Source organism: Pocillopora damicornis, chromosome 10 (genome assembly GCF_964200805.1).
Source record: "Pocillopora damicornis chromosome 10, jaPocDami1.2, whole genome shotgun sequence".
In the NCBI taxonomy this organism is placed as follows: Eukaryota; Metazoa; Cnidaria; class Anthozoa; order Scleractinia; family Pocilloporidae; genus Pocillopora; species Pocillopora damicornis.
Window position 1 is genome coordinate 13,496,566 of NC_142679.1, and position 26,645 is coordinate 13,523,210.

The window sequence follows — 26,645 nt, forward strand, 5'->3', positions numbered from 1 at the left end:
GCCAGAACCCGCAAAAGTAAGCATGAAATACGATTTTTTTCCTTGACCTATTAAACAAAAATGCACTTAGGGAGCATGCATGCAACTTTTCTTTTTTGGTTTTGCTTTGTTTTTGTGCTTGTTTTGTGTTTTACATTTATTTTTAATTGCATCATTCTTAGAAAAAATCTAAACTGACTAGTTTTGGTTTACGCACATTATAATATCCGGTCTTGAAGCAAAGAGAGCGTACAAAGTACGTTGGGATCAATGATATAGGATAAAGTGGTTAAGTAATTAAGTTCTTATATATTTACACTATTTGTGTCTTTATTGAATTTTTTCCAACTAAGTGAAAAGAACTTAAGTAAAACAGTTTCTGTCCTAAGTCAAAGAAATATTTCCTGAGAAAGAGGTACGTCAATCCTTGTAAAAGATGGAATTTTCTTTTAAATGAAATATAGAGATCTTATACAACAATGTTTCATCCTGGTATCTAATACACAGGCTTTTAAGAAATATGCATATGACCAAAGGACCAACAACCTAAACTTATTCGCACAAAGCAAACCAAGCGAAAATATCCAAAATAAGCCAATCTTTATTTCAAGTCGTACTTTATGTAAAGAATTTAACACTCGTTTATTAGTGCCTTTTGTTTTTGCCCTTTGGATTTTTGTATGTTAGTTCGTCGTGCGTGCGGAATGTATTTTAGCGTGTTAGTCGAGTAATTTATTGCAATATATTCGTTAGTATCTAAAGGATGTGTAAGCCTTTTCGGGTCAGTTTTTTTTATCGCTTGCCATTACCATGCGGTCATTTTTCGCCCTACGGCAGCCAGATTTCACGTTACAGTTCGTCGCCGCTCCAGTGCAGTTTTTTCTCAGCTCCCAACGAATGTAAGTGTCGCTTTGGTCCAACTTTCCGTTGCATTTTAGTTCACTTTGTAACGTTCTTTTCTTTGTTTGTATTTTAGTTTTAACCGCTTTGAACAACCGCAACTACAACATCTTTGGTAAAGTTTCCGCACAGCCCCATACTATTGTAAAACAAGTCTGTTTTCCCAATGGCAATGTATTGTTTTTGTCATTGTTTTCTTTATTCAAGAACTGAATACATAATGTAGTATGGGGCTGTGCGGAAATTTTACCACATCGTTTCTTGAATAATACAATGCTGGAGTTTTTGGAGTATTTAGTCCATTGTTGGAAGTTATACTTTATCTCAGGTTGCAATGTATCTAAAATTCAAGCTGGACGAGAGCGTTGAAAGAGCAGCGGTATTGTCAAATTAATCCTTTAATTCCCATGAGTGACCAAGCCAAATTTTGTCCTTACAATATAATAGAATATCAAGTAGACAAACAATGTGAATAAAGAAATATATCAATCAAGGGATTGTTAGCTGATCCAATACCAAATTCTTCATATTAACAACATGAGAACTGTATTGCAGATCGTAAGGAAAATTGCTAACGAGATCTTTGGAGTAAAAGGGTTAAGGAAACCTCTGGCCTCATTCCAAGGTCGTGTCTTCATTTTATTTAAGACTATCTGGCAAATCAAAGTTAAAAAAATTGCCAAGATTCTCTCCGTGACCAAAATTTCAGCTAGTCGTTTATTTGTTCTGTGACGGCTTTATTATAAAAAAAACAACCCAGTTTCCACCTTCCCCATACCTGCCCTTACAGTTTCTTGAAACCATTGCATTGAATAGCTACTACGAAGTATTTAACTTGTCAACCTTAAAGTGTTTTCCAACTAGCTGGCAATAAAAGAAAATTCCTAATCAAAGTATTCGTGTAAATCGAATAGATTAAGTTGAACGTCTTTCTTTAACACTGTAATAAGAACTACCGTCTTCTTGACCACTGTTTTGACACTAAATAAACAGCCGGTTCATATTTACATCATAACTGCGGTACAAACTCAAGAAATACATCTAATTTCTTAGTAGAGATAAGTTAAACAACACTTTTTAACCAGGAATAAAAGCAAGTTTTAGTAAACGTTCAATGTTAAGTGGCAAAAAGTTATCATGAAAACGATCATGTGTTTGTTTCTATATGTAGCATGTAGGCTACTCCTCTGCGAAAGAGAAGTCAATTGACAGGAGCCACTCCTCAGCATTTTCACAGTTGAGAAAACGAGGCGAAACAAATAGAATCAATAATGCTACCTATTGAAGCATTGATCTAGCTATTATTCGAAGAACAAGGACTGATTGGATATGTTGAAGCACTTGCCAGGAACTCAGAGACTCCACTCCAAATCAATTATCTCACAGACGTAGTCACCAAGGACGATATTGTGTATCTGGCAATCCCACTTTCGTCCACAAACGCTTCTACCAACGATAAGTTCCAAAACACAGTCGAATGTGGGATTCATTCTTAGCCCCTCTTCGCTGGCTTCAATTTTGTCATTATATCGTCAAGCGTTTCACCTGTGTAACATTAAAAGAAAAGAACACTGTTTTAAACGAAGTGAAATGCGTATTTCTTTTATAATATTCTTATTTCTTCGATCTTCTTTTATTTATATGAAAATGAAATTTATTTCCTCTAATTTTGTTACTTATATTAATATCTCTTTGGATTAAACTGTTTTTACTTATCCTTTATCTTTCAGAAAATTCTGGAATTGATGTTATCCTCTGCATTAATGATTATTTACCAGAACCCCCTCCGGTGTTGTGCCTTATGAATCTCACAAACAAGCACAAACCATCTTAACTATTATTTGCAAAAGTTAAAATTACATTTTTTAGAGCAAGAAGTGGATTACAGGACAATGAGGAACTTTGTTAAAAGGTTTTCTATCTCTGAGTTAATTTTGTTACTTGATGCCTGGCTTGTGTTCCTTTTGTTACCTGCCATTAATTAAAAATAGGTGAAGTTACTAGGATGGTGGAGACTTTACTTTTTTTGTTACTCAATTAAAGCTGATTGAATTAAGCCCTTTTAAGGAAATCTTTTACTGATCAAATCTTCGAAATTGAGGAACAAGCGAGTGAGTGGAGTTTTAGTCGATTCTGTTTTACACTAGGGGCTATAATTGTGCGTGGGTTTAATTATATAATAGGAAGCATGGCTTAAATGGAATTATTTTAATTTAACACGAAACATCTTAATCGTAAAGATAATGCCTGAAAGGATGACTTTCCCGTCTCCTTGGATTGCCATCTACATCATTTCATATTTGTCTCCTCAAATAATAATTCGTTTTTATTGTTTTGATTTTTCTCGTTGTTGTTGTTTAGATAATTTCTGACTGCAGATAATAGGGCATGCCGAATATTGGATGATAAATAACCAACGCGGTGTAAAGCGCCGAGTTGGCTATAACATCCTCGTATTTGGCAAACCTAAGTTGAATAACTGTTTTCGTGCACAAAAAATGATTGTACTAACTAGCTTATATTTGGTTTGACAACGACCAGGAGACAAAAGTAAAACAACAAACTTTCGCTTGCAGCAAATGTAATCGCAATATGTAAATCATTTTATGCATTTGACAAATAGAAAATTAATTTTCCTGTTACATACCTTGAAATATTTTCTTACCGAATTTTAGTGGGATTTTGGCGGATATCAAACCTACATTTCCTATGAATTCTGTTATTTCTTTAGTTGTTAGCTCTTGGGTAGACCTATTTTTTTTCGCAATCGCGTCACAGCTCGCTTTCACAGATTTTTCCTCAATTCGCTGGCGAATTTATTAACCGTACTAGTCGGAGTTAGCTTATGAGCTTGGAGCCAAGTTACAAGCTTATAACATTGCACCATTCTGCCAATCAGAAGGCTAGAAATTCAATAAACGTGCTTCAGTTTTACTTAACATTGATAAACATAGATAACAAAGTTTAGTACCTTTGGGTAATCCTGATTTTTTCATGTTTTTGTCTGAAAATGGAAAAATATTAAAATCAGTCTATTGTTATCAATGATCCAAGTTTTAAAATTTATTGTTCTTTCGTTTCTATTTTTTATCCAGCAACCTCTTAACTTAGTAAGCTATCTCTTGAGACTATGGCAACACTAGGTACTCCTGTATAAAGTGGTTAAAGCATTATATGATGTTAAAAACCCTTTCCTTACCTTTCGTTACATAACTAGTATTTTTCAGGTTGCTTATTTCTGTAGGAGTAAAGGAAGGAAAAAAGAATATTGCTTAAGAGTACCAAAATAATGACAGTTTGTAGTGAGGTATTGTTGTCGATAAAAAATTCAGATAAGCTTAGACAAACATTGATTTGGTAAATGAATTATCTTACCTTTGCTTGTTTAATGATAATTTTTTAAACTTACCATTGCTTTTTTGTTTAATATCTCTTCTAACTTTCTTTAATCCCGGAATTCTTAAACGTCTATAGACTGAAAGCAGAATATGCGTTACTAACAAAATTACCTCTGGTATTGCAATACTACAACTATACAAATTTGATTGAGCAGAAATGAATGCGTATGGAAAAAGAACAAAAAAGGGACAACCCAAACCGTAAGCTGAAGGTGCATTTATTTGCCGGCTTCAAAAGCTGTCATTCCACGCGAGAGTAAATTTGTTCTTCAGTTCTAATACTACTGTATCGCGTTGGAGACAACATTTTGGGTAAGAATTCGCGTAACCCAATACTTTGTTATGGTTACAGTTCTTAAATACGAGAAACAATGGATTGCATTGGAGAAAAAGGCTTTGTTTAAGAATAGTATAGGGCTAAACGGAAATCTTCCCATATCTTTTTTTCAAAAAGGGTTGTTTCAGACGTCACAGCAGGGAGCTATACCCTTCAAGATGATATTCGTCCGCTGTTAGAATGTGCATTTACTGCATAATTTTAAAAGAGATTTAACCATCGTTGATTGTTTACTGCATTATTCAGCTAGTGCTGAACCTGACCAAAGAAACTTATCTTTTCTACCATATGGACAAAGTCGAAAGGGTTCAAGCTACTTACACATTTCCTGCGTTTTTCGCGGTCTTTTGAAAAAAGGTGCACTATTTTCCATAATTCGGTGCCTATCAACTGTTTGAGGACGAAGGTATTGTCCACTCATTCCGTGATATTGAAGACCCTCTACAAGCAGGAGAAAAAAGGTTTTATATTACAAGACGGCAACTCAATCAACTGATACTCATCCCACGATGATTTAAAATGTTATCAACTTACCATCATCATTTTGAAGAAGACTTTGCCTTGCTATTGTCCTCGTTTCTAAATCTGGAGACAATTCCTGGTTTCCTTGTGTTGGAAAAATGAGCAAATACGGCGTTTAATAAGTCACATATATAAAAAAAATATATTTACCAAGCTGATAAGTGAATTCAAGGACACTAACTACACTTATCAAGAATTTATTTTAAAAATGTTGTTTACGATACACCATAAGCGCCGTCACCACCTACAAAAGGTCTTGATAAAGGTTAAATTACTTTAAATAATCAGCTGTCACCTCTCCTTTATGGAGAAAAAGCTTTTTTACTACGTTTCTAATTGAACGCTGAATTTTGTAAGGTTCCAAATCTTAATTTAATCAGACATATGTTACCAGTGGATTTATAAACTAATAAGTAAACACTCTTATACTGTACCTAATGGTTCTTGAATTCCCCAGGTGCTTGATCTAAAGGGCCCATTGATTCCGTCGGAAAAATATCTTTTTCCCTCAGCACCAGTTGCTTTATTACAAAGAAATAAAAGTGTACAGATTAGATTTAACAATTCCAAGGTCTATTACGACGGAAAACAAAACAATGCCTGTCGTTACCTTCAGTATTGACAACCGTGCTCTTTTTGTGCGAACCTGAAACTGATTAAGTAAAAACGCACATAATTTAATAAATCCGTCTACCTACCGCTCTTTACTTCCATATCCAGCTTCTAAATATAAGTAATGTTTTTCACTGTTCAATCAAATTCAAATACAACTACCACTACTACTACTACTACTACTGCTGCTGCTACTACTACTACTACTACTACTACTACTACTACTACTACTACTATTACTTATAATAATAATAATAATAATAATAATAATAACAACAATTTTTGTCGATACCTTGGTTATGAGTGTAATAGATCGGTAATTCAGCGCCGACAGGCAGTGAGAAGAAAACTGCAATAAAATTAATATTCCATATTTACAACGCACACAAAAATGACAAAGGTTTAGTATCATGCGCTAAGTTATCAATAAAAATCATTACCATGGCAAGACCACATGTATCTACCACAGCTATTTACTTACTTCTTTGAATTAAATTTTTCTTTTTATTGAGCCTTCTTCCTGCAACCAAAAATAATATTTAAGTCGGAAGAAATAAAGAAGAAATAGTCACACTTTTGTTCTCTTTTAGAGCGCTTAACAATGACGGATCTTCACTTTGTAAGACCAAAATAAAACTAATCACCCAGGCAAGTTAGAATAATAAAAGGGTTATCTTCGTACATGTACCCATGCAAGAATGTTTACAATACGGATTCGCAGCTTACCATCTATACGAATGACCGCTGACTTATGATTTAAGCAAGAAAATTTACTCAGACCGATTAAGAGCAAAAAGACTCCGACGAAAATTGGCACTCACTCAAACGACAATTTTAATCTATTATTGGGAATACGCGTTCTCATATCAACACTTTTCTTGTATTATTATCTTACAGATAGCTATTGTGGCCCAAAAAGCATTTATTTCATATTGACAAAGCTAGCTATCTGTGTGTTTAACAATTCACCTTTGGTCATACTAGTCCGTGCTGGAACATACACGTGTTTAACTATGTGTACTCTGGGAAACGGATGTGGAACTGAAAAAAACACAAATATGAACTGTTAAATGAAATAACATTAAATTACGTCGGATCTTTCATCTCAAGATATGAAAGGGAAATTTTTAGACCTCAATCCTTTCAATTCTGTTATAATACCTACAGAAGACAAAGAATCGAAAACAAAAACCAAAGCAATCACAACGGCCAATCAAAAAGAATCTTAAAATTATAAAGGACCAATTAGATTAAAGGGCGTCCGACATGAAGCGCGAGAGAACGCTCCTTAATAATCATAAAAGAAGCGTGAGGTTTCTGTACCAACCACAAGGCAAAGGGGAAAAAATAATGCAATATTTTTAAATTTCTTATTCTAAAAATTCAGGTCAGAAAACGATAAATTTCTGAGCTCACTTTCCCCTCGTTTCTTGTACGCTTGAACATCCGCTGGGGCAGGAGTGGGGACAACTGTAAAATGTACAATTCGGCATGAATTAGAAAATCGCTCTGACGAAGGGCTAACGCTCGAAACGTTAGCAAATACAGCTCTTTACGCGCAGCAATGAAAAAATATTTCTTTATAAAACCGTTTTTAGGAAAAATTCCTAATTACTTGTAAGGTGCTGTAATTACTTTCAGTGTAATGAACAAAAAAAAAGAAATCAGCCCTCAATAAATTACTCGTTTGCATGGTGAAACGCACATGATTTTTATGAAAATCTTTTCCCACCGCGCTTACTAATGCAGTACTCTAATTTCTGGGGACAAAAATGAAAAAAAATTTTAAAAATTTTATCTGTATTTGTAAGCTTCGAGAAAATCCGTGTGCGGATCAGTTGCAATGCTGCAGCTTGGAGAAAGCGCGCTTTTTCAAAGTTTTCAAACCCTCTAACCCCTAATAGTGGCTAGCATCTAGTTTCCCCTCGCGGCATCACACCTGAATCAAACATTAAACTTATGAGAGCAAAGGAAATGATCGCTTCTGACTGTTAAACAAATTTTTCTTGTCGCTACCACTGGAAATGTATAGAAAACAGCACGGAGAATATGCACACACTACCTTGTGATATTATAGTTTGATGAGGCCTCTAGGCCTTCTCTTGCATCTTTGTGTTTAACATTTTGATTGCTTTTTCCCTAGTCACTACTTAACTCATTGGAAATAAATATTTGGCACTATGTTTTGAAAAAACTCACCAGATCTGTCCCTCCAATTCGGAGAGTCTTTCCAAGAGACCATTCCATGGGCACCCTTGACGAAAACTTGAACTTCAAATGAAATAACAAGAACTCTTAACTTTCGACTCCAGTATCAAATTTAACCAAGAAAATTTGCATATTATAAATACCTGCATAGCAAAATCCACAGCTCCAAATCAAGAAGAAAGCTGCCAGGTTGGACACTCTTTGCATCTTGGGAAGAACAACGAAAACTGTTTCTAAATGAAGCAAAGTATTAACATTGAAATACAAACATTGAAAAGACCTAGAATTCTCACACGCATGCGTACTAGTATAATAGTAATTCCCAAATGTTAAGAAATGCAGCGTCTAACTCACTGAGAGTAGCACGTGCAAAACTTTAACCTGGAAACCTCAGTCATATATTCAGTTGCACTGTCCACGCAGCTAAGAGAACCACGAGACAGCAGGAAAGCTGAGTCGGAAACAATAGCATATTCCGAGCAAAAAATTGCAATAAGGTAAGGTAAGTATTGTTTACTGAGGATTGCCACACATTACACACACCTTATGATTGCATTTGTTCATGCTAACAATAATATATTTATCCATTTTCTTGGCACAATAACACTAACAACATTTTTTTAACTTGAAAAAGCAGGAACATTTTTGTCTAAAACACTTATAACTCTCACTCATAATTCTAACTGTGGAATTCTGATGATGTCGATATTTCAGTGAGTCATTCATTGTCGATAAGCGTGCTAAGAGTTACATCCCACGATACATTGATAAGTCATGCATGAAATATGTCTGCCGGTGTGGAAGAAACGAAAATGTCGCTTAAAATTGTTTATATTTAATTAGTCCTTGGGACATTCTACCAAATGTAGTCTATTCTCTTGAAATATATCATTACTTTGTCGCGATACGTCTATGAACGATTAAGAAACTATATCTCTAAACTTCTAAAATTTCCATGGTCATGAACAGGTTCTAGTATGTTAAAACAAACAAACGAGAACATCTACATAAAAAGTCTTTCCTAAGAACTACAGACAACAGACAAACCTTCCTTTGAGTGGTTCGCTATTTGAATTAAAACTTTGATGTGAGTACTTCGGCTAAACCATGTTCATTGTCGGTCACTTCTGGCGATTCTTGAATTATCGGTGAGAACGATGCTACGAGTGGTGAACTGTGATGTCATTTCTACATTTCACCAATCCCACCTGTCTCTGGGGTCAGGTACTTTTGGTTTGAATTGTTCGGCGGTCAATGAAAGCACCTGAAGTGTAGGTTAGACTCAGTTGTTATGGCACCAAAAAAATAACAAAAAAGTTATCAAAAGTCAAAGCTTTATTTGCAAACTTAAGTTTTGATAGATTTAGTACATTCGATTAAAATAATTGAACATAGCTGACTTACAAACGCCTTTGCACATTTAAAAATTACAACATTTTTTGATAAACGAACATTTTATTCAAATGATAGGTATAGCTGCGGGCTTCCTTTACAAAGATGTACTCATCGTTTCAGTTCTTCTTTATTTCCCTGTTAATTTAGCTGGAAAGGGCATAACATTTACGCTATGAAATAATCAATAGGAATTTATGCATTATTACTAACTTTCATAATAATCCAATGCCTCACTGGATACTGTCTCCGTATGAGAACCAGTAGCACTATCTGAACTGGCTTTAGACACAAAACTTGCAAGCGTGGTTGTACATGTTCCTTCTTTGGTATGGTTCAGAGTTGAACAATGTCAGAAGAGCTACAGCTTCCTACCATAAACAAAGATTTAGAAGCTAACCAAGTAAAATCTTACATGAAACCCCTTGCCTTTTAGTTTCTTTAAAGCAACATGCAACACCGTAGCTCTACTGAGCTGATGTCAAACATGGGCTAACAGGTCTTTATAAATGATCTCTGCCATTCGTTCATACCCAGCAGACTTCATATGCAATCCCACCTCCCACATTTGTTTTCGTTCCTCGCTACTTAACGAGTATCGTGGAAATTTATCCGCAAGATCACAAAGGATGGTAAATTCGTTGGATCTTGCGTAATATCTCAATTTTTCATTGATGTATCTCCTTTCCAAATGTGTGTGAAGGCAAGGTGGTCTCTTGGATTCCTCGCAGTCCATCTCAGGGATGGTGACCGCCACCGTTTTCGCGCCATAGCGATGAGATGTGATGTGAAGGTTTATGATGTGTTCTGCCGCTTTGTCCCAGGCTCTTCTGTTCCGATCGTGGCTGTTGTGAGCGATATCGTTTGTGCCAGCTAGTATTATGATCCAGGAATATTTGGATTTAGCTGTTAGGGAAAAAAACCGTTGAAAATAATTGGATTAGAACGTACACCCTTTACTTTTAAAACAAGTAGGGTGAATTGAATGGTAGCTAAACAAGAACAACCAATAAGGCCGCATTACAATACGGATGAAGGGGGTTAGGATGAAGGATGTTCATTGTATGAGGTAAAAAAGAACCTTTACTGCTGTTGTTGTTTCCAGAAGCGAAACCTTTCTCTCAGTGTAGACATCTTCCACGCAAGAATTGTCGTTTCGTCAGTTTGACCAGGATATGACTGATATTAATAGTAGTTGTCAAAATATACGCCGTGCCATTTCACTCCCAGTAAAAATGATCTAGAATACCTTGATAAGGTGTCCGCAGACCTCCATTAATGCATAACAAAACATTTATATTGGCTTAATAAAGCAGTCAAGTCAGTCCAAGTGACATGTACTTTGCGTATTATTATGGGTGTTAATATAATAAACGTTAACACAATGATGATCATTTTTTAATAATTCTGTACCGCGTTTTAGATGATCTTGAAGCCTGGAAGACATTTCTGCCGCTTCAGTACCGTCTTTAGCTACTGTAGTCACAGTGTAACATCTGTGTTGGTCTTTGTTCAGCAGAAACTCCAGAGTGTTGCCGTACGGTGTGTGACTTAAATCGTCAGCATGGAAACCGTTTGTCAGGCTGTCGCCAAACGCAAGAATAGGCAATACCCGCACTCCTGTAATGAACATAGCTAATGTTGACTCGAGTGAACTCCACCAGGAAAGCCTCATTCCCCCCACCCTCTCCCCTAACTCTGAATCGTTGTCTATCTTTTTGTAACATTATGCAACGTTAAACCTGAATCAATATTGTTCACAACGAAGTAAATTCTGATCGACCGAGGCCTAACCTTTACATTAAGAAATGGTTTTTGATTGTTTCGTTAGAGCAATCCTAGAAGTATCACAAACAGCCAATCTTAACGAAGAATGATAGAAGAAGGATTCACCAAGAACCCAAGGGTAATGAATGTGACCTCATTGCCAATTTCTTTGACACTTAATCTATTAGAATTCATCAGAATTATTGTTGTCACAGAAGGACAAAGAGCCGAAACCCATGTTATTACCTTTCCTTATTTCGCATATGTAACCAGCCTTCGGCTCTCTGCACGAAACCATGTTAATGGAACCTTCAAATAGAGCCGCGCAATTTTTGTTCCCCAGCTCATCTTTTACGTCAACGTCACGTGTGTAGGGTACATCATCAATCCATGTCCAGATTCCTCCCTTCTTTCGCAGTCCTATGTAGAAATTTTTTGTGCGATGTTTCAACGACACAATTTTATTTTGTAAAAATTGTACTTCTCCGTCTGTTTTCGGCATCGCAAGAAGACCATTTTCTTTATTGCACTTTTGTGGAAACTCTTCCCATCTCCCATTTGATTTTGAGACAAACAAATAGCAGAATTCGTCGAATGCAAGCCATCCATGAGGACACCTCTCTCTATAATCTGTGCAAAAAATTGGGAAAAGGTCAATTCCAATCATTTCATAACCAAAAGGAATAAACCGCTGTGATGGTAAACAGCGCTTAATCGATACTAACCGCAGAAAAATTCTTAACTAACTCAAGAACACACACTCCGCTTTCCCGAGGGGCAATATATCTACTCATCTGACATCAGTCGTGACGCTGATTAATGTTGATATGTTCTACGAATTAATACAAAAAAGGGAAAAAATCTTTTGATTACAATATGTAAATGTATGATTGCTGAGTTCCTTACTTCCTCTGATGTAACTGATTTTATTATTGGGAAATTCAAGTTCTACGAAATTTATATTGCGCTGCCACCATGCGACAGCTCTCTATAGGAACACGTTTGTTTAAACAAAGGAGACCAAATAAAACCTAATTTGATATTATGTTACCAGTTTTTCCCATTTTTTCGCATTTCGTTATTGTTGTCTTGTCTTCAGCTCCAAAAATACCTAATCAAAGAAAAGCATGATAAATGGTTGATTAAGTTGTGAATGCAATAGTAATTTTAAAAAATATGGTTATCTTCCCTGCACGTTTTAGCTCGAAGAGATTACCTGTATGTTGCTTCGTCTTTGTCGATAGGAAAACTTTGGTTATCCTATGTGGATGAACTTGTTTCTGATGGTGTTCATGTGCTGACACAAAATGATCACCACTACCTGACTCTCCTCCGCTGCCATGAGCGGACGTGTCATGAGCCAGACCCAATTTTGGAAATGGAATTGTTGTCCTTCTGTTGGTAATCAAAGAGGTTGGTTTTGTAAAATGTCTCTTCTTTGTGGGTCTGAAATGTTGTAAAGGATTCACTTTTTTGTCTTCTATGCTCCCATTTCCTTTGGTTTCATTATACATGTCATCACTTTCTTCCTCAATGTGAGATAAAGCTTTTTCTCTGTAAGGTTGAGGTAAGGCATGAGACGTTGTGTTCTTTATCCTTATGTCAGTTTGGATGGCAAGTCCTAAAGCTGTCTTTAACTTCTTATTTAGATCATCACTGTTCTCGCCTGAATAAGAATCGTCTCCTGAGGACAACGATGCAGTCTCAGTTGTTTCACTCTCTCCTTGAAACTTTCCCAGTATTTCCTCTTCTCTTAGCGGCACAGTTGCTCCATTCATCTTCCAGGGAGTCGTCGGTCGTACAATTGAACCTTTGTTTTGAAAAGGCTCATCTTGTGCTGAACCAGCTGTTATAAGATTGATCGCCATAGGATTTTCCATAAACGCACTTTGAAAATAGTGTCTGTCATCTGGATTCCCTAATAAAAACAGGTCGCTGGAGCGATATTCCGCAGCGTTCTCCGTTTCTGTGTTGGATGCTCCTTCGTCACTTTGCTCTTTCATTGTATAGGAGGTACTTTTTGCACGTTTTTTAGCGTTTTTTACTGTTTCAGACCTTTCGTCCCATAATTGACCATAAAGCTTTTGCTGGAAAGATTTCAAACCACTACTCCACGCTCTTGCCTTAACGTCCTTGGCATGATTACGTAGAGCCTCTAAATCATTCAAATCGTCAGATATTTCTCCCATTTGTGGTTTAATAAGCGAGTTCAAATATCTGAAGCGAGACGGCGTCATGGACATCCAGCCCGGGTGTTCAGTGCTTTCTTGCCTAAGGGAATGATATCGAGAGCTTGCAGGTATTCTGCCAACGTTGTTCCTCTTAACAGCCTGAGATTTCCTTGACTTCTCGAGTAGCGAAGCAATATTGACAATCGCGGAACCTTCCACTGAATTCACGGAGTTTATGTCAGTGTAAAATGGCACCTCTCTGAGGGCACTATCCATAAACTTGTTACTATGTGCAGTTAGTTCTGGGTCTTTTAATAATAAAGCTGACTGTTCATTATCGCCCTTTAAAGAGCTTTCCTTGGTAACTTTTCTCTTCACTTTATCAGGATTGACATAATACTTATCCAGTATCTGAATCCGGGATCTAATCGTTCTTGTCTTTCCAGTTTTTCCCTTATCACCTCGCTTAGTCTGAAGTGTTACATGGCCACCAGTCAACCACTTATTCCGCGATTCCCTGTGCGGAAGGACCGCTGTTGATTCCTCGTGTGTTAAGTTGCCTTCATGTTTTACCTCGGGCCAAACGTGGTGAAGATTAGTCTTGACAGGAAAAGTTTCCACGCCTAAATGGTGAAGAATCAAATCTTAGATTTGGAGATATATTCAGAAAAATATATTTCCAGGTACATAGGTAAGATTCCAGTGAAATGGCTAGATGAAAAGTAAGAAGAACGCAGAGGGTAGAATAGCTATGATATCAATTGGAATAATTTATATTTGAAAATGCAATTATCTTAAATGGCAGATCCTCTCTGCTAGGCTGGTTACACGACATTTGAATTTATGTCTAGAGATATCAATCAAGCGCTTGGCTGTATCTTACACATCACAGTTACCAACTCGTGCGTATCAGCCATGACAAACGTCAGTGCTTCAATCGTTTTCTATCCATATGAAGCCGTTCTGAACCTGTTAATCTACCAGACTCTCGAGACAAGAAATGAAGCCAAACTAATGAAACAACCTTACCGACGCCTTAGGGTGATCATTTTCCAGTTATCGTTGCACTCGAGTTATTTGACTACCTGAAATCCTGAAATAATGTTACATTTACTTTCCCTGTTACTGCAGTGTTTTGTCAAAGAACGAAAGTACGCGGTATGAAATGTCCAATTAAATTCGTGCGCCAAGATGTCTTAGATTTGATCCCGCTGACGTCTCTTGACATGAGAATGGTATAAGTTTAACTATCTTAGGAATACGTCTTCCATGGCATTCGTAGTCTCATTGCCTGATCGTCTCCTGCTCAAAACCAATACGATATGGTTGTGAACATACATGATGGCAGTTTTTAAATGCTGCGATATCTAAATTAAAACTGGCAAATCAAAACGTTTACCAACCTGTTAAAACACACAGGAAAAAACAAACCACTACAAATCCTCTTAGCAACCACACATCGTGAGCCATGTTTCTAATACCAGTATTACCGATCTTACAACAAGTCAACGACTCCACAGTTGCAACAAATTACTGAAGCTGTGTTTCACAGCTTAATTATTCAGAATGAAACAAATCCACACAGACATGTCTTACAAAAGCTCTTTTTTCTCGAGTCGGTTCCTTTAAAGTAACCACTCAAACACTTCAATTTTTGAGTCAGACCTCTTTAAGATTCTTAATTGGGTTGCTGGTACCACGTTGAGAGGAGGAACAGTCCAAAACATTCTTCATATCTTACTAAAGGGATAAAATATTTTGTTTCTGCCTCTTCGCAATAGGAATATCCATGCAGGATGACGCCCTAGGTAAATATGTCAGAGGAAATTGTTATTTTTTTAAGAAAATTCAAACTACGTGGCCCTAAGAATGAAAAACCTGTTAATGATAGAAATCAACGGGTAACACATTCTTAAGTTGTCATACGCTTGATTAGGCGCATCGATGCGAAAAAACTCACATTTTGAAGTTGATTTCACGGCTGACAAAGTTCCTAACGTCTGAGCGCAAAAGCCGAACTGGGTGTTTTCTTTCCATCTAGTGGGTCCCATATGTTTCGCGTACCAACGCCGCGCAAAACTGTTGTAGCGGTAGCGTTTGAACGCGGGAATGGAAAGGATCACCAAGGATACGATGACATCTCGAGCCCCGCATATACAGACGTCGCCAGGACAGGGCAGAACCTCCATTCTTTAGAGGAGAGCAATATAACGTCACTTCAAGACTCCGCTGACAGCTCTAAAGTATTTAGTAGTAAGAAAAGCACAAGATGCACCTTAATTTGTTAACGTACCGTACTGAGAAACTGTTGACCATAGATAAAAAAAAAAGGGTGTGCCTTGGTCCTGAATCTGGTAAAAAAATAACATTATGGTTACTGAAAAACATCTCATAGTGGTTTAAAAGTGCGACAAATTCGGCTGTAACCATATAAACCATAGAATGTATTGGAATCATGTTAGCCAAAAAAATTGTTCGCAATGTTTTGAACAGCTTACACAGGTCCTGTTTGACAGAAACAAACTAAAATTTTTCTTGAACGGCTTTGCTGCTTGTGATTGATAGATTGTACTGAGTCGGCTATAGCTTCGATTAATGACCTAAACAAGCAAACGCGCGAACGAAAGTTTGTAATGCAGCTTCGAATTTAAACACATGCTAACTCGAGACAGACCGAAAGAAAATGATTGGTACATTATGTATTTATTAAATATACGTATCAAAATATTCCTTATTTACATTTTTCAATACCTAAGTTTCCCCAATTTTCCTTTCATTCACCCAAGCCTTTTTAATTCTGGCGTTTTAGTCTTAACCAACTTGAAGATTCATTCACAGTTTATACAGTACCAGTGAACGTTAGGCGATAGAAAGGTCTAAATTTATGTAGCCCTTAATTTGGTATAACTATACTACCAAGATGTTAGTTTTACGCTATTTTGTGATACCTGGCTTTTAATCCTAGGAGGAAAAATGGAAAACCACAAAAGATATTTACAGTTCTTGCAAAATGTCAGGATCTATGTCAGTTAAAATCTAAATTGTCCACGCTAGCAAAAAATTTACTGCAATTTACAACCGCCCCTATTAGTGATAATTTATAGCCTTTTTTCTCCTCCATTTCGGCATTAATATCAACACGGAAAGACCGAGTGAACTTTCATTCTTAACATATATATTTAAGCGGTTTGCCCCTAAAAGATACCTTTGTTTAACTTTGAGAAGTCTCTGCAGAGGTTATTATTTTACATGGCTAATAAAACCTTCACATATAAATTTTTAAAGGTGTCACTAATGTTTCCATGGAAATAAGTACTCTTTCCACCAGACAGTACTGCTTAGTCGCTGATTTACGTTGCCAGGCAAAGTTCGGGAGGTAAGCGCGTATTACCAAATCCGCAAAGAATTTATTCTATTTAGCTAGGAATCCGGCTTCCTTTTAATTTACACTTCTCTTTTTATCTGTGTGTTTTAGAGTCTTCTTATGGTTCTTTAACTTGTGTAAACTTCGCCTCCATCTTTTCAAGTGTGGCTTCTTTCTCAATGCGTGTATAGTATGCTCTGCCTTGAGATACTTTAAAATTTCCCGCTGAATATCAAATAACTTGTCCATTTTGTTCAGCATTTTGGCCATAACAAGAGCGTTTGGTGAACTGTCTGGTTGGTCAGGGACATCAGTCCTTTTTCCTACAGTGAACTGTTGTCCAGCATCTAATTTCTTGTTCGATGACAGCGTATTGAAAAACTTCAACTTGTGCAACCTTCCTTCCGTCGACCCTTCCTTTGTCAGCTTGTCTTTTTCCGGAATTTCGGAAAGATGATCTTGTTTATTGTCTGAACTCCACCGGGACCTCTCTTCCCGATTTTTCTTTAAGCCACTAATTCGATTTCTTAGGAAATGACTCGTGTCGATTCGATTTCTTGAACCTTTGAGCCAAATATTTATCTCATTCCTCCTTCGTCGCTTGATGTCATTTTCAAGATCTTGCAGGTCACGCTTTCTAATGTCCTCCCCATCACTGATGCCGTCGTCCGTTTTGAGATTGTTGATACGATTCTTGGCACGCTGCATTGCAGAGTACTTTGCCGCCTCGATGATGGTCAAAATTTTCTCAATTTTCTTTATTTTATCCACTTCAAGTTTTGCAATGTTTTCTTTTCTGATGTCCTTTCGAATCTTCTCTTCATCATCTTGGATTTTCTTCTTTACTTGAGGGTCATCTGCCATTTTATCCTTTTGAAGCAGTTGTTTCTCTTTTGTAATTTCAGCTTTCTCGTTCTTCATGTCGTCTTCATATTGTGTAGTCTCCATTTTAGCTTGTTTCTCAATATCATCGACGATGTGCCGCACGGAAGTTGGTGATAGCCCTATGGCCTCCTCAATCTTGGACATAGCTAGACTGGCTCTTTCGGTGTCATGAAGCTTTCTGTAAGCTTCTGCGATCAAAGGATTGACTGAAAATGAAAAAATTTCAATTAAACTAATATTTCATTTTTCCTCTTGGTTAACGTTGGTTATATTTGCGTAACCGCTAGACAGAGAGCTAAAATCCACCATACCTCAGGAAAACTATTTAAGTTAGTTTTTTTTTCTCGTGTGCAGGGCTCTTGAAGAAGTAAAAACAAAATGTTTCGCTTCACTAAAAGTGTTTCATCTTTTTTTTTCATTTTCAATATTCGATGAGTATGGTATAAGATGCGCGACAAATGATTGACTTCTGTATATGACATAAAAAGAGACTTGTCATTTACTTTTAACAAATTTTGATCTTGGAAACCTTACTCACTAATTTACCAAGCTGGTAGCTTGTGAGATAGCTCTATGTTAGAGGCTTTAAAAGATTTATAAAATCAATAATTGTTCTGATAGGCACTCTATTAAAGGTATTAGCACGCTCGAAATCTCATCATCAATTGAAATAAATTTGTGTTTACCTGGAGCTTGATAAGGTGCAACTGGAGGATAATACATCGGAGAATTCCAAGAGTACTGTGGGTTACTGGACGGGAGAGCTTGTGTATTCCACGGATAAAACGAACTGGAGGGATAAGCCCCTGAGAGCGCCTGCTCGCCGGAATAAGCCGCTGAACCTGAGGGTTGAAAGCTTACTGGACTTGGTTGTGTCGTGACCTGAGGTTGGTCCTGTTTAGTGTAAATCAAATATTTAAAATGTTTATGGTTGTGATACTAGAAAATATTCAAAATGTTATCTCTTTAGGGTAGATGAGCACCCGAGTAGTTTAGCTGTATAATTACGGCTATGGAGCCTAGGGCATGTAGCCACTTTACTATCTTTGTAACCACTGTAAAGCTTTGCCTGTGACAATGAAAAAGTTAAACAACAGTTTACCGCTAATGAATCTTAGAACACGTCTCCACAGCAGAAGAAAACCGCGACGAGTTTCGTAAATTATTCTTGTGAAACAATACATTCTTTGATCTTGATCTTTCAGGATGGCTGTATATCAGCCTGTGTTTTTTTTCCAGTTCTTATATACTTCGACCCCCTTCTTAATTGAGTATAAAACCTGGCTAATATCCACCATTTTGAATTTAGGCTTACACAGTCACACATACTTGACTCACATTAAGAGCGGCATATGGTGTTACTTCCGGCTTCACAGGTTCAGGAGCCTCAGCTTGTGGTTTCTTCGGCTGTATGTGCGGAGCAGAAGTCTGTTGTGGCACCTGGACGCTTGCAAGCGGTTGATGATATGGCTGCGTTGCAAACGAGTTGGGAACACTGGACGGGGAATCAAAGTATCTTGACATTGAAGCTAATTTTGCAGACAGGGCACCAGGGTTAAACGATGCAGCTTGAGGTGCTGACTGTGTCAAAAAACCGTTTTGTTGTCCAATAGCTGATTCAATCGTCTGCACTGGCATTGCAACTGGCTGAACAGGTGCAGCTGGTAGGAAAGGCTTAATGGGCTGAGCTGGTACGGCTGGTTGAGCTGGTGCGGCTGGTTGAGCCGGCAGGGCTAGTGTAGCTGGCACGGCTGGTAGAGCAGGCACGACTGGTGCAGCTGGCACGGCTGGCGGAGGTGGTTTGGGTGTTCGAGATGGTGCAACTGGCTGAGGAGGTGTAACCAATTTAACAGGCTGTTGCTTAGGCAGTGGCTTAGGCGCTGAAACATCTTTCTGCGGTTCATTCACTTCACTACCACTCGAACCATTATCGTTAGATGGAGTCTTGGGAGTACTTCCAGTCGTCTGTGTTTCATGAGGCTTCTTTATCACTGATGAACTTGCCATATCACTGAAATCAATATCTGCTGGGTTGATTTTAGTGTTAGTTGCCTCGTTCGAGAAGCTCGCTACCTGACCACCCTCTGGCTGCACAGATTGTTCGCTAAGTTGATTATCGCTTTGAGGTGAAAAGGCTGATACGCTTGTCTCTTTGACTGTAAAAAAAGAAATTATTTCCTCAGGAAATTATTCTCATAAAAGAAAATTTAACCACGTTTAATGCTAATCCTTAGGATATGAACCAAATCCTAGTTGACTTTTGGCATTAGCACGATTTTAAATACAGGTGCCATAGCTTTGACGATGATCGGGTGCTAGCTAAAAGACGTGAATTTCCTTATTTTCCCTTTTAAATGTGGTAATCTAACCCGCTTTGATAACACCTTTGCTTCATGAAAATTATGGTTCTCCATTTACTGCTTACTTGAGTTTATTCGTTGTAATTCCGTGTCATCTTGATGGTTTGGCTGAGGCAAAGGCCCCACATTAGCATGAGCAGGTAAATTAGGAGGTGGTGGCTCGCTCGTAAGAGCCGGAGCCATACTTGGAGGGGCTACTGCTTGAAACATCTGAGGTTGATAACTGCCCGTGTATGACGGCATGACAGGTTGATAAGCAGGCTGTGAAACTCCCCCAAAATAACCGGCAGCTTCCCGTGGATACGAAAGCGGCGATCCAAGATACATTTGGGGTGTGGACGCAATTTTGTCCTTTTGGGCTCTGACGAGGTCTTCGTGAGCTCTTTCTTTCGCCAAATACTTTGCTGCCTCTAACTTCACTATCAGTTTCAAAATACTTTCTGCTTGGTTGACGTCCTCGTCAGCGACTTTTTCAAGCTTCACGAATTTCTGTTTCTTTTGACTGTCCTCAGTTTGATCGGCGAGTTTCTTGAAGTTTTTCTCTTCATCCTTGAGTTGATTCTCTAAATTCTTGGTTTTATCTTCAATCGTCTTAGGACTTAATCCAAGCTCGTTTTCTATGTTACTGAGTGCTTTAGCTGCTTTTATAGCGCGCTGTAACTTCTCTCTTGCAACTACCACAGGATCATCTAGGGATATTTAAAAAAATATGTTTACGTCAGTAGTATATCATTTATAAACATGTGAATGTTAATAATCATTCCTTCTTTTTAATGATACCTTGAAGAGGGAGCTGCCGCTTTTGGCGTGCGTCGGTTTTGGATTTCACACTAGGGGATGTCTTTGGTTCATGCTCGTTATCTGCAAAAGAGATGAAGAGCAAGGGGTACGTTAAGTGACCTATTTTGCATTTCCAACCGTTGTGAAGGTGAACAATGTTAGTTGTGCAAAGTTACAGTTATGAAAATATCACTTTACTTTATCTGTTACATAAAAAAAAAAAATGAGAAGAGAGTAAGTCAGATGTGGAAACATTCGCTATAGCAAATTACTTTGAATAATTATCAATGCAGGAGAATGTCGACCTGGCAGAAAGGTTACAAGATCAATCTAGATTAGTTGTGAAACGTTAGTGGACTAAGAAATAGCCAGAAGTAAATTGATACAAGAAAAAGTAATAGCATTGAATCCTAATTGTGTTGTCAGAAAATATCAAATTCTTCTTTTCATAGGTGGAAAACTAACCACGCGCTTAAATAAATTTTCCAAAATCCAGCATTGAACACCTAACAATCCTAGATGTTGAGATTTTGAGAAGGATACTCAAAACGTATTTGCAAATAAACGTGACATGAAACGTTTTCACTCAAAGAATCAGGAGTTCCCTCTCCAAAGCAATCTTAACACATTTACCCTGACCTAGAAAAAGGACAGTCATTTATCTTTAAATGAGTCAGGAATTTTCCTCCGATTAAAAACTGAGACTCTCCTTTATCACTGACACAAATATGACGATGACTTCTCTGACCTAGATTTTTTTCACTTTTTTTCTCTCCTTGAGTTTCGTGAGAATTGTTGTCTTCTTCATTAGCACCATCATCATCGTCATCATCCAGATCGTCAGAGGGGAATTCTTCCACAGTGGGGATTCCGTATTCCTCTAGCATGGGATAATCAATAATATTTTCCCCCAGTAATGGACTGAACTGCTCCAGATCTCCCACATCTTCAAAAAACTCTGTAAGATTTTGAGCGATACGAGGTTAGGATGCTGAGCAGTTCCTTTAGTATTGCAACAACTGCTTATAAAAAAATACAATATCATCTAATTGGCTAGCTCCTCCCCTCGTTCAGTTTTGTTAAAAAAGGATAATAAAACTTGTGAGAGGATGACTGAATGAAGCTTCATTAGTTCTCACAACCTTTTAATTCTAACAGGTTTTAATTCCAGTGTTTTGACACAGCTGGAAATGAATATGGACAAACGTAAATACAGACAAACGTTATACTGTTCTAATAATCACCATCTTAACTTCTGTCGCGTGGATTAACTTGAGGGGGGGGGGGGACTGAAGGTGAGGGGGGTAGGACCGAAGGTGAGGGGGGATCCAGAATCCTCAGCGTATCACTGTTCATTGTTCTACTTTTTGTCTCAACTGCTTACCTTGAGCAACGGAGTATTCCAGCAGGAGGAAGACTGAGACCAAGAGAAGGACCAGCCTCAATGAAGCAGAAGCCATAAGATTTCTGCTGAAAATAAAAGACTCCAAGACTTTATACAAATGTGAGCTTATCGATTTTTTAACACAAATTTTAAAAGGATCTCAGATCACGAGTATACTGGCCTTCTAATTATTTAGTGCTCAGAATTTGCGCCATGAGTTATAGCTTAAAGATTGTTTCCTCCTTGTGGGCCATCGTATTCTAGGTAGGTTTTATTCCCTCTCCGATCCTATCTGTTTTTTATACACCCTACAAAGATCTTGAAATGACGAAATCTACTTACGCAAGTTTAGCTCACTTCGTCTTTCTCCTCCCAAACATTTAACTAAACGCACCAGAACCATGAAAATTGATCCGCATAAGACCAGATCCATTAAGGCACTTGACTACATTTTGGATAAGGTATACCAAGGATCCACTCTCTTAATCTTATCTTATCTTCATTTGTCTACTGACTTCACCATATATAAACCTTAGTAAAAACTCCTGCCGTCTGATGGAGGGAAGACTAACCTTTTCTGGGTTAGAGATTATAAATTCATGCATGTCGTACTTAAGTCATAATATAGCGGTTTATTCAGCTTTACGATACCTACTGCTCACCTGACCAAGCGAGTAGTTTTTCCATGGAGCTGACCATGTTTTTTTCTGCTTGGTGAATCGAATGATTTGAAAGATGCACATGATTGGCTCACTTCATTTCATGATGGTGAAAAGATTACAGAGGGCAACACATTACTTAGAAACATCATGTTTAGAAGGCGAAATTTTCTCTCTATTTTTGCTATATTGCGCATCAAGATCTTATTCGTGCTTCATGAATATATAAAGCTTCAAAGTGTTGTTTAATGTGGCAGGGATATGCATGAATGACTTGCACATTCACCGGTATCGCAGCGAGGATATATGCCTATGTATACAAACCCAATATTTCAAAAGTATTGCATGTTGTATACATGCTAAATTCTTTGTGTAAAACTTGAGGATTATCCCTACTCAAATTACTATTTTTAGGGAAGGGAAGGTTTTGGATCATTGAGTGTGAGCCACACGGATTTTGTATGTAATGCAGTTACCTGTTATAAGGTATTTAAGGACCTGACGAGGTGAACACGAAAACAGACACACGACAAAAGAGGCGTTTAACAGCCGACATACAGCTGGCTCAGCTGTAAACTTTTACTTCTATCTAAAACTTAGAGAATTCATAAATTCACAAACTTAAAATTTGCGTGTATTTCTACTCAGAGCTTTCTTTTAGGTGCATATCCTTAGATCATACATTAAAGATAAATATAAATGCCTACTGCTGCCCTCAGTCACCTTATCTAAATGCTACCTGTTAGCAGTTTTAGCAAGTTGTCTGTCCTCTCTCATTTCTTTGTTGCCTCAGCGAGCTTACTGGGACATTTTTTCAAATCATTCATTGAGAATAATCTTTTAATACTATTGAATTGATTTGCTCTAGAGACGGCCTTTTTTTCAACTGTAGTACAACAAGCTTTGAAACTTTCGTGGTCATCTTTTTTCACTATAATCTATTATTTCTTATAATCAGTTTCAGAGCATCTTAAACGTGTTGAAACAGAATTTAGAATCTATTTTGAAAAATTGTTATGGTCATATTGATTTAGTTCGTCGATAACTGAAGGGTTCTTGACATTATCCACTTTGCCCTTGATATATATTTATACAACGCTCTCTTCCCAAGGGAGTCCTTGTGATCAAATATTTCTATTTTTTTAGTAAATACATTGAATAAGTCATGCCCTTACTGAGTTGCAGAATTAGAGTCAGACATTTCTCTGACGATAACGTCCCCATTTTGGAAACATCATAATTGTTCAAGGAATAAAAATATCAGAGGACCAGTCGCCTAAACTGTTCACTTATCAGTAAAATATCTCAGTAAAATTTGATGCAAAGTCGGCTACGAAGCCCCACAAATATGTCATATTCTAAACTTGGATAGAAAATCAAAAGGGCGGTCAAGCATTTTTAGTTTATCGCTGGAAGAGTGGCCTCATTGAAAATCTTCACCGAGCACACTCACGTATAAATCGCCAGAAACATAGAAATTAGGTAAAACGCACCACACTACAAATACTGGGTACAACTAAGGTTTAACCAGGCGCGCAATATATTTGACACGGGGTTGAAAAGGAACCTTCACGTGTGTAGGTGACACGGTTATGTCTCGCTTGAACGTTCCAAATCATTTAATCCCTCCCAATTCACGTTGAAAAACAGATCTTAAAGTAACCTTAGGCTTCTGCTCTTTGAGCAATGTAAATTGAAAATCACGACGTTTGGATAAGCAGCCATGATTTCGGGAACACCTTGAAGCCAATGAAGTGAAATAATCACCTACCTGTAAGAGTTCAAGCGATTGTCATCTTACGACATTAACCAGTGTAAAATTCTGCGTTTGAATTTCAAACCCAGAAAACCAAAACGGATTCTGGCGGGTTAAAAAATACAAGACTCCAAGGAACTAAAACATATCTTGATTTCTCACGCAAAAAATCTCGCCTAAGGATTCGCCATTTCTTTTCCACCTTTGGTGTAAAAATATGAACTAAGATTGATTTATGGGTTGAGATCATCATTGAAAATGGACCAATCAGGTGGAACCATTGAAAATCATTGTTTCGTTTGTTAATCCCCGGGAATTAAGACCAGTCAAGCCGTGGAGTACCATTTACCTGTTGTTTGTATTGGATATTATCAACAAAATTGAACATGTTTTCACGCGCGTTCATACGACTTCTGGAAAAAGAGTAAAACACTTTCAGGTGTTACATTTCCAGTGCAAATCTTGGGGCATTTATTTCCAGGTTACCTCTGATCACGAGTCATCAATAGGTCGGGTACAAGTTAAATGTCTGCAATTCCCTTAATACTAGTGTACACGGTCAAAATTTCTCGATGTCTACGCATATTTTATTGTCTAAAATAATTCCACTTTAGAAATTGTAGGGAAATATACCTAGTACTGTTTCCACTGAAGCGCGTGCTTACGAGATGCCCAAGAAGGCATGCCTGATGCAATGGTGAGAAAATAGTTCTACGCGTACAGAAGTCATTATTATGTTTTCATTTTGCTTGTTTTGTTTAGTTTTAAGCTGTTTCTCGACAAAACCAATTGGCACTTGACATATCTGTTAAAAAACACAAGCACTTTTGAAATAAAAAGGGCCATTTCAAAATGTCACCACCACTACAAATTCCGATGGGGCGTAAATTCACACCTTTCAGCATCAAGGTCACCTGGAAAGGTAATGGCAAGTGCGCTGTTTTCCGTTGGACTCCAGTAGTAGCAACGAGTATGACAGATTATTAGGATTATTGTGATGTGATGCTGGAAAATACGCTTAACCTTCATAGCGCTTCCCTATAGCAAAAAGTGAGTGAGCTTTTTGGAAATCTTGACTTAAGGTATCAACCTGCAATGTGAAAATTTCACTGTCTGTACTTAACGTTTACCTGTTTCTTAACAGAAGGTATTCCCCAGAGTAATTACTAATCGGAACAAGATACCACTTCACATACTTTTAGATAAAAATGTTTTGCAGATGTAAAAATAGAAGCAATTTAACCGTATTGAATAAAATAGCGGAATATAAACACGATTCCATCGGCCATTTCCGCATTATCTTTGGCCTCTTATTCAAAACGAGGCCTGGTGCTCAATCATTCGTTTTAAAATGAGTTTCGTTTACATGTTAACTTGCGATCATATGAAAGGATAAGCACCAGAACTTGCTTTGAAAAAGAGGCTAACGGTGTTTCGGAAATGGGCATTATAACATCCCTTTTAAAACTGTCTTGTCATCTTCCGCCGAAAACTATAGTTTCTCTCGAGTTCTCGTGTAATTACTAATAAGTCTATAAAAAGAATGAAAACGAATCGAGAAAATCTAGTTATAGGATGACCAAAATAAGAGGAAATTAAACCCATGAGAACATGTTGATCGACAATTTACCTTCGTACCGGTTGAACGTGGATATAATTCCCTAATAGCTTTATCATCACTATGGGGCTATCATGTCAAACATCCAAACTTCTTTAAAATAAACGATTCTACCTATACATTCTTTTATTCTACTGAGGGCGTTTAGCGATCCTTTTTGCCTCCCACAGCGATGCATCACGTCAGACGCCATAATTCCCCTTCATTTCGGCTTCGAACTAGCCTTTTCCTATAACGTTTTTCTAACTGGAGTATTTTTTGGGTGAGGGTCTCCGATGATGATAAATCATCGTTCTCTCATGGTGATTTTGACAGGTAATTTGCCATAGCAATTGGGTCAAAAAGAATTATAATAATGTTGAGCTCTGAGTTCGGACGGATGGTGCCGCAGGTTGTCATATCGGGATACGCCCTCCAACCTTTTTGAGTCTAGAAGAGAGTACTCCTAATATAACATAAACATTCCCATAACGAGCCTTCCAACTCTTATTAAAAAAATTATTGTTAATGTATCTTACATATTCAATATACACAATACTACGCACCAAGCACA

At 37.5% G+C, this 26,645-nt stretch overlaps 3 protein-coding genes across 10 annotated transcripts; all 3 read right to left on the reverse strand.

Annotated features, from left to right (window-relative positions):
* Positions 1 to 1,595: 1,595 nt before the first annotated feature.
* Positions 1,596 to 9,162, reverse strand: LOC113675421 (uncharacterized). Of its 4 annotated transcripts, none has more exons than XM_089184237.1 (15): positions 9,004 to 9,162; positions 8,100 to 8,163; positions 7,948 to 8,019; positions 7,165 to 7,218; positions 6,718 to 6,789; positions 6,230 to 6,268; positions 6,041 to 6,097; positions 5,747 to 5,788; positions 5,571 to 5,657; positions 5,149 to 5,220; positions 4,936 to 5,055; positions 4,289 to 4,354; positions 4,079 to 4,117; positions 3,851 to 3,883; positions 1,596 to 2,424 (listed from the first exon to the last, which is right to left on the reverse strand). In XM_089184237.1, the coding sequence occupies exons 2-15, from the start codon at positions 8,161 to 8,163 to the stop codon at positions 2,372 to 2,374; spliced, it is 870 nt and encodes a 289-aa protein (XP_089040363.1). In that variant the 5' UTR covers positions 9,004 to 9,162; the 3' UTR covers positions 1,596 to 2,371. The 4 variants fall into 4 exon arrangements, with proteins under 4 accessions (XP_089040363.1, XP_089040364.1, XP_089040362.1 ...); XM_089184238.1 differs by having other exon boundaries at positions 8,100 to 8,189; positions 9,004 to 9,146; XM_089184236.1 differs by lacking the exon at positions 1,596 to 2,424 and adding an exon at positions 2,622 to 2,850 and having other exon boundaries at positions 9,004 to 9,161.
* Positions 9,163 to 9,273: 111 nt separating this feature from the next.
* LOC113675494 (uncharacterized) lies at positions 9,274 to 15,105 on the reverse strand. Its single transcript, XM_027192089.2, has 6 exons — positions 14,690 to 15,105; positions 12,332 to 13,909; positions 12,167 to 12,226; positions 11,362 to 11,745; positions 10,762 to 10,968; positions 9,274 to 10,254 (listed from the first exon to the last, which is right to left on the reverse strand). The coding sequence occupies exons 1-6, from the start codon at positions 14,754 to 14,756 to the stop codon at positions 9,830 to 9,832; spliced, it is 2,721 nt and encodes a 906-aa protein (XP_027047890.2). The 5' UTR covers positions 14,757 to 15,105; the 3' UTR covers positions 9,274 to 9,829.
* An 865-nt stretch (positions 15,106 to 15,970) lies between these two features.
* On the reverse strand, positions 15,971 to 24,698 carry LOC113675426 (uncharacterized). 5 transcript variants are annotated; one of them, XM_089186218.1, is made up of 8 exons: positions 24,490 to 24,698; positions 22,060 to 22,142; positions 21,424 to 21,633; positions 20,676 to 20,756; positions 19,961 to 20,584; positions 18,874 to 19,691; positions 18,222 to 18,429; positions 15,971 to 17,741 (listed from the first exon to the last, which is right to left on the reverse strand). In XM_089186218.1, exons 2-8 carry the CDS (start codon positions 22,133 to 22,135, stop codon positions 16,726 to 16,728), a joined length of 3,033 nt encoding a protein of 1,010 aa, XP_089042344.1. In that variant the 5' UTR covers positions 22,136 to 22,142; positions 24,490 to 24,698; the 3' UTR covers positions 15,971 to 16,725. The 5 variants fall into 5 exon arrangements, with proteins under 5 accessions (XP_089042344.1, XP_089042343.1, XP_089042346.1 ...); XM_089186217.1 differs by having other exon boundaries at positions 22,060 to 22,145; positions 24,490 to 24,683; XM_089186220.1 differs by lacking the exon at positions 24,490 to 24,698 and adding an exon at positions 22,402 to 22,638 and having other exon boundaries at positions 22,060 to 22,145.
* Positions 24,699 to 26,645: the final 1,947 nt, after the last annotated feature.

Coding starts and splice junctions, on each gene's coding strand:
- LOC113675421 (XM_089184236.1), bottom strand. CDS start 8,163: ATGCAAAGAGTGTCCAACCTGGCAGCTTTCTTCTTGATTTGGAGCTGT. Junction 4,355..4,935: donor GCGAAAAACGCAGGAAATGT/GTAAGTAGCTTG, acceptor TTCTGCTTTCAG/TCTATAGACGTTTAAGAATT. Junction 2,851..3,850: donor AAAATCAGGATTACCCAAAG/GTACTAAACTTT, acceptor AATTAATGGCAG/GTAACAAAAGGAACACAAGC.
- LOC113675494 (XM_027192089.2), bottom strand. CDS start 14,756: ATGGCTCACGATGTGTGGTTGCTAAGAGGATTTGTAGTGGTTTGTTTT. Junction 13,910..14,689: donor TTTCCTGTGTGTTTTAACAG/GTTGGTAAACGT, acceptor TTCACCATTTAG/GCGTGGAAACTTTTCCTGTC. Junction 10,969..11,361: donor CATATGCGAAATAAGGAAAG/GTAATAACATGG, acceptor TGTTCATTACAG/GAGTGCGGGTATTGCCTATT.
- LOC113675426 (XM_089186218.1), bottom strand. CDS start 22,135: ATGGCTTCTGCTTCATTGAGGCTGGTCCTTCTCTTGGTCTCAGTCTTC. Junction 21,634..22,059: donor GGAATACTCCGTTGCTCAAG/GTAAGCAGTTGA, acceptor AAAATCTTACAG/AGTTTTTTGAAGATGTGGGA. Junction 20,585..20,675: donor GCGGCAGCTCCCTCTTCAAG/GTATCATTAAAA, acceptor AAATATCCCTAG/ATGATCCTGTGGTAGTTGCA.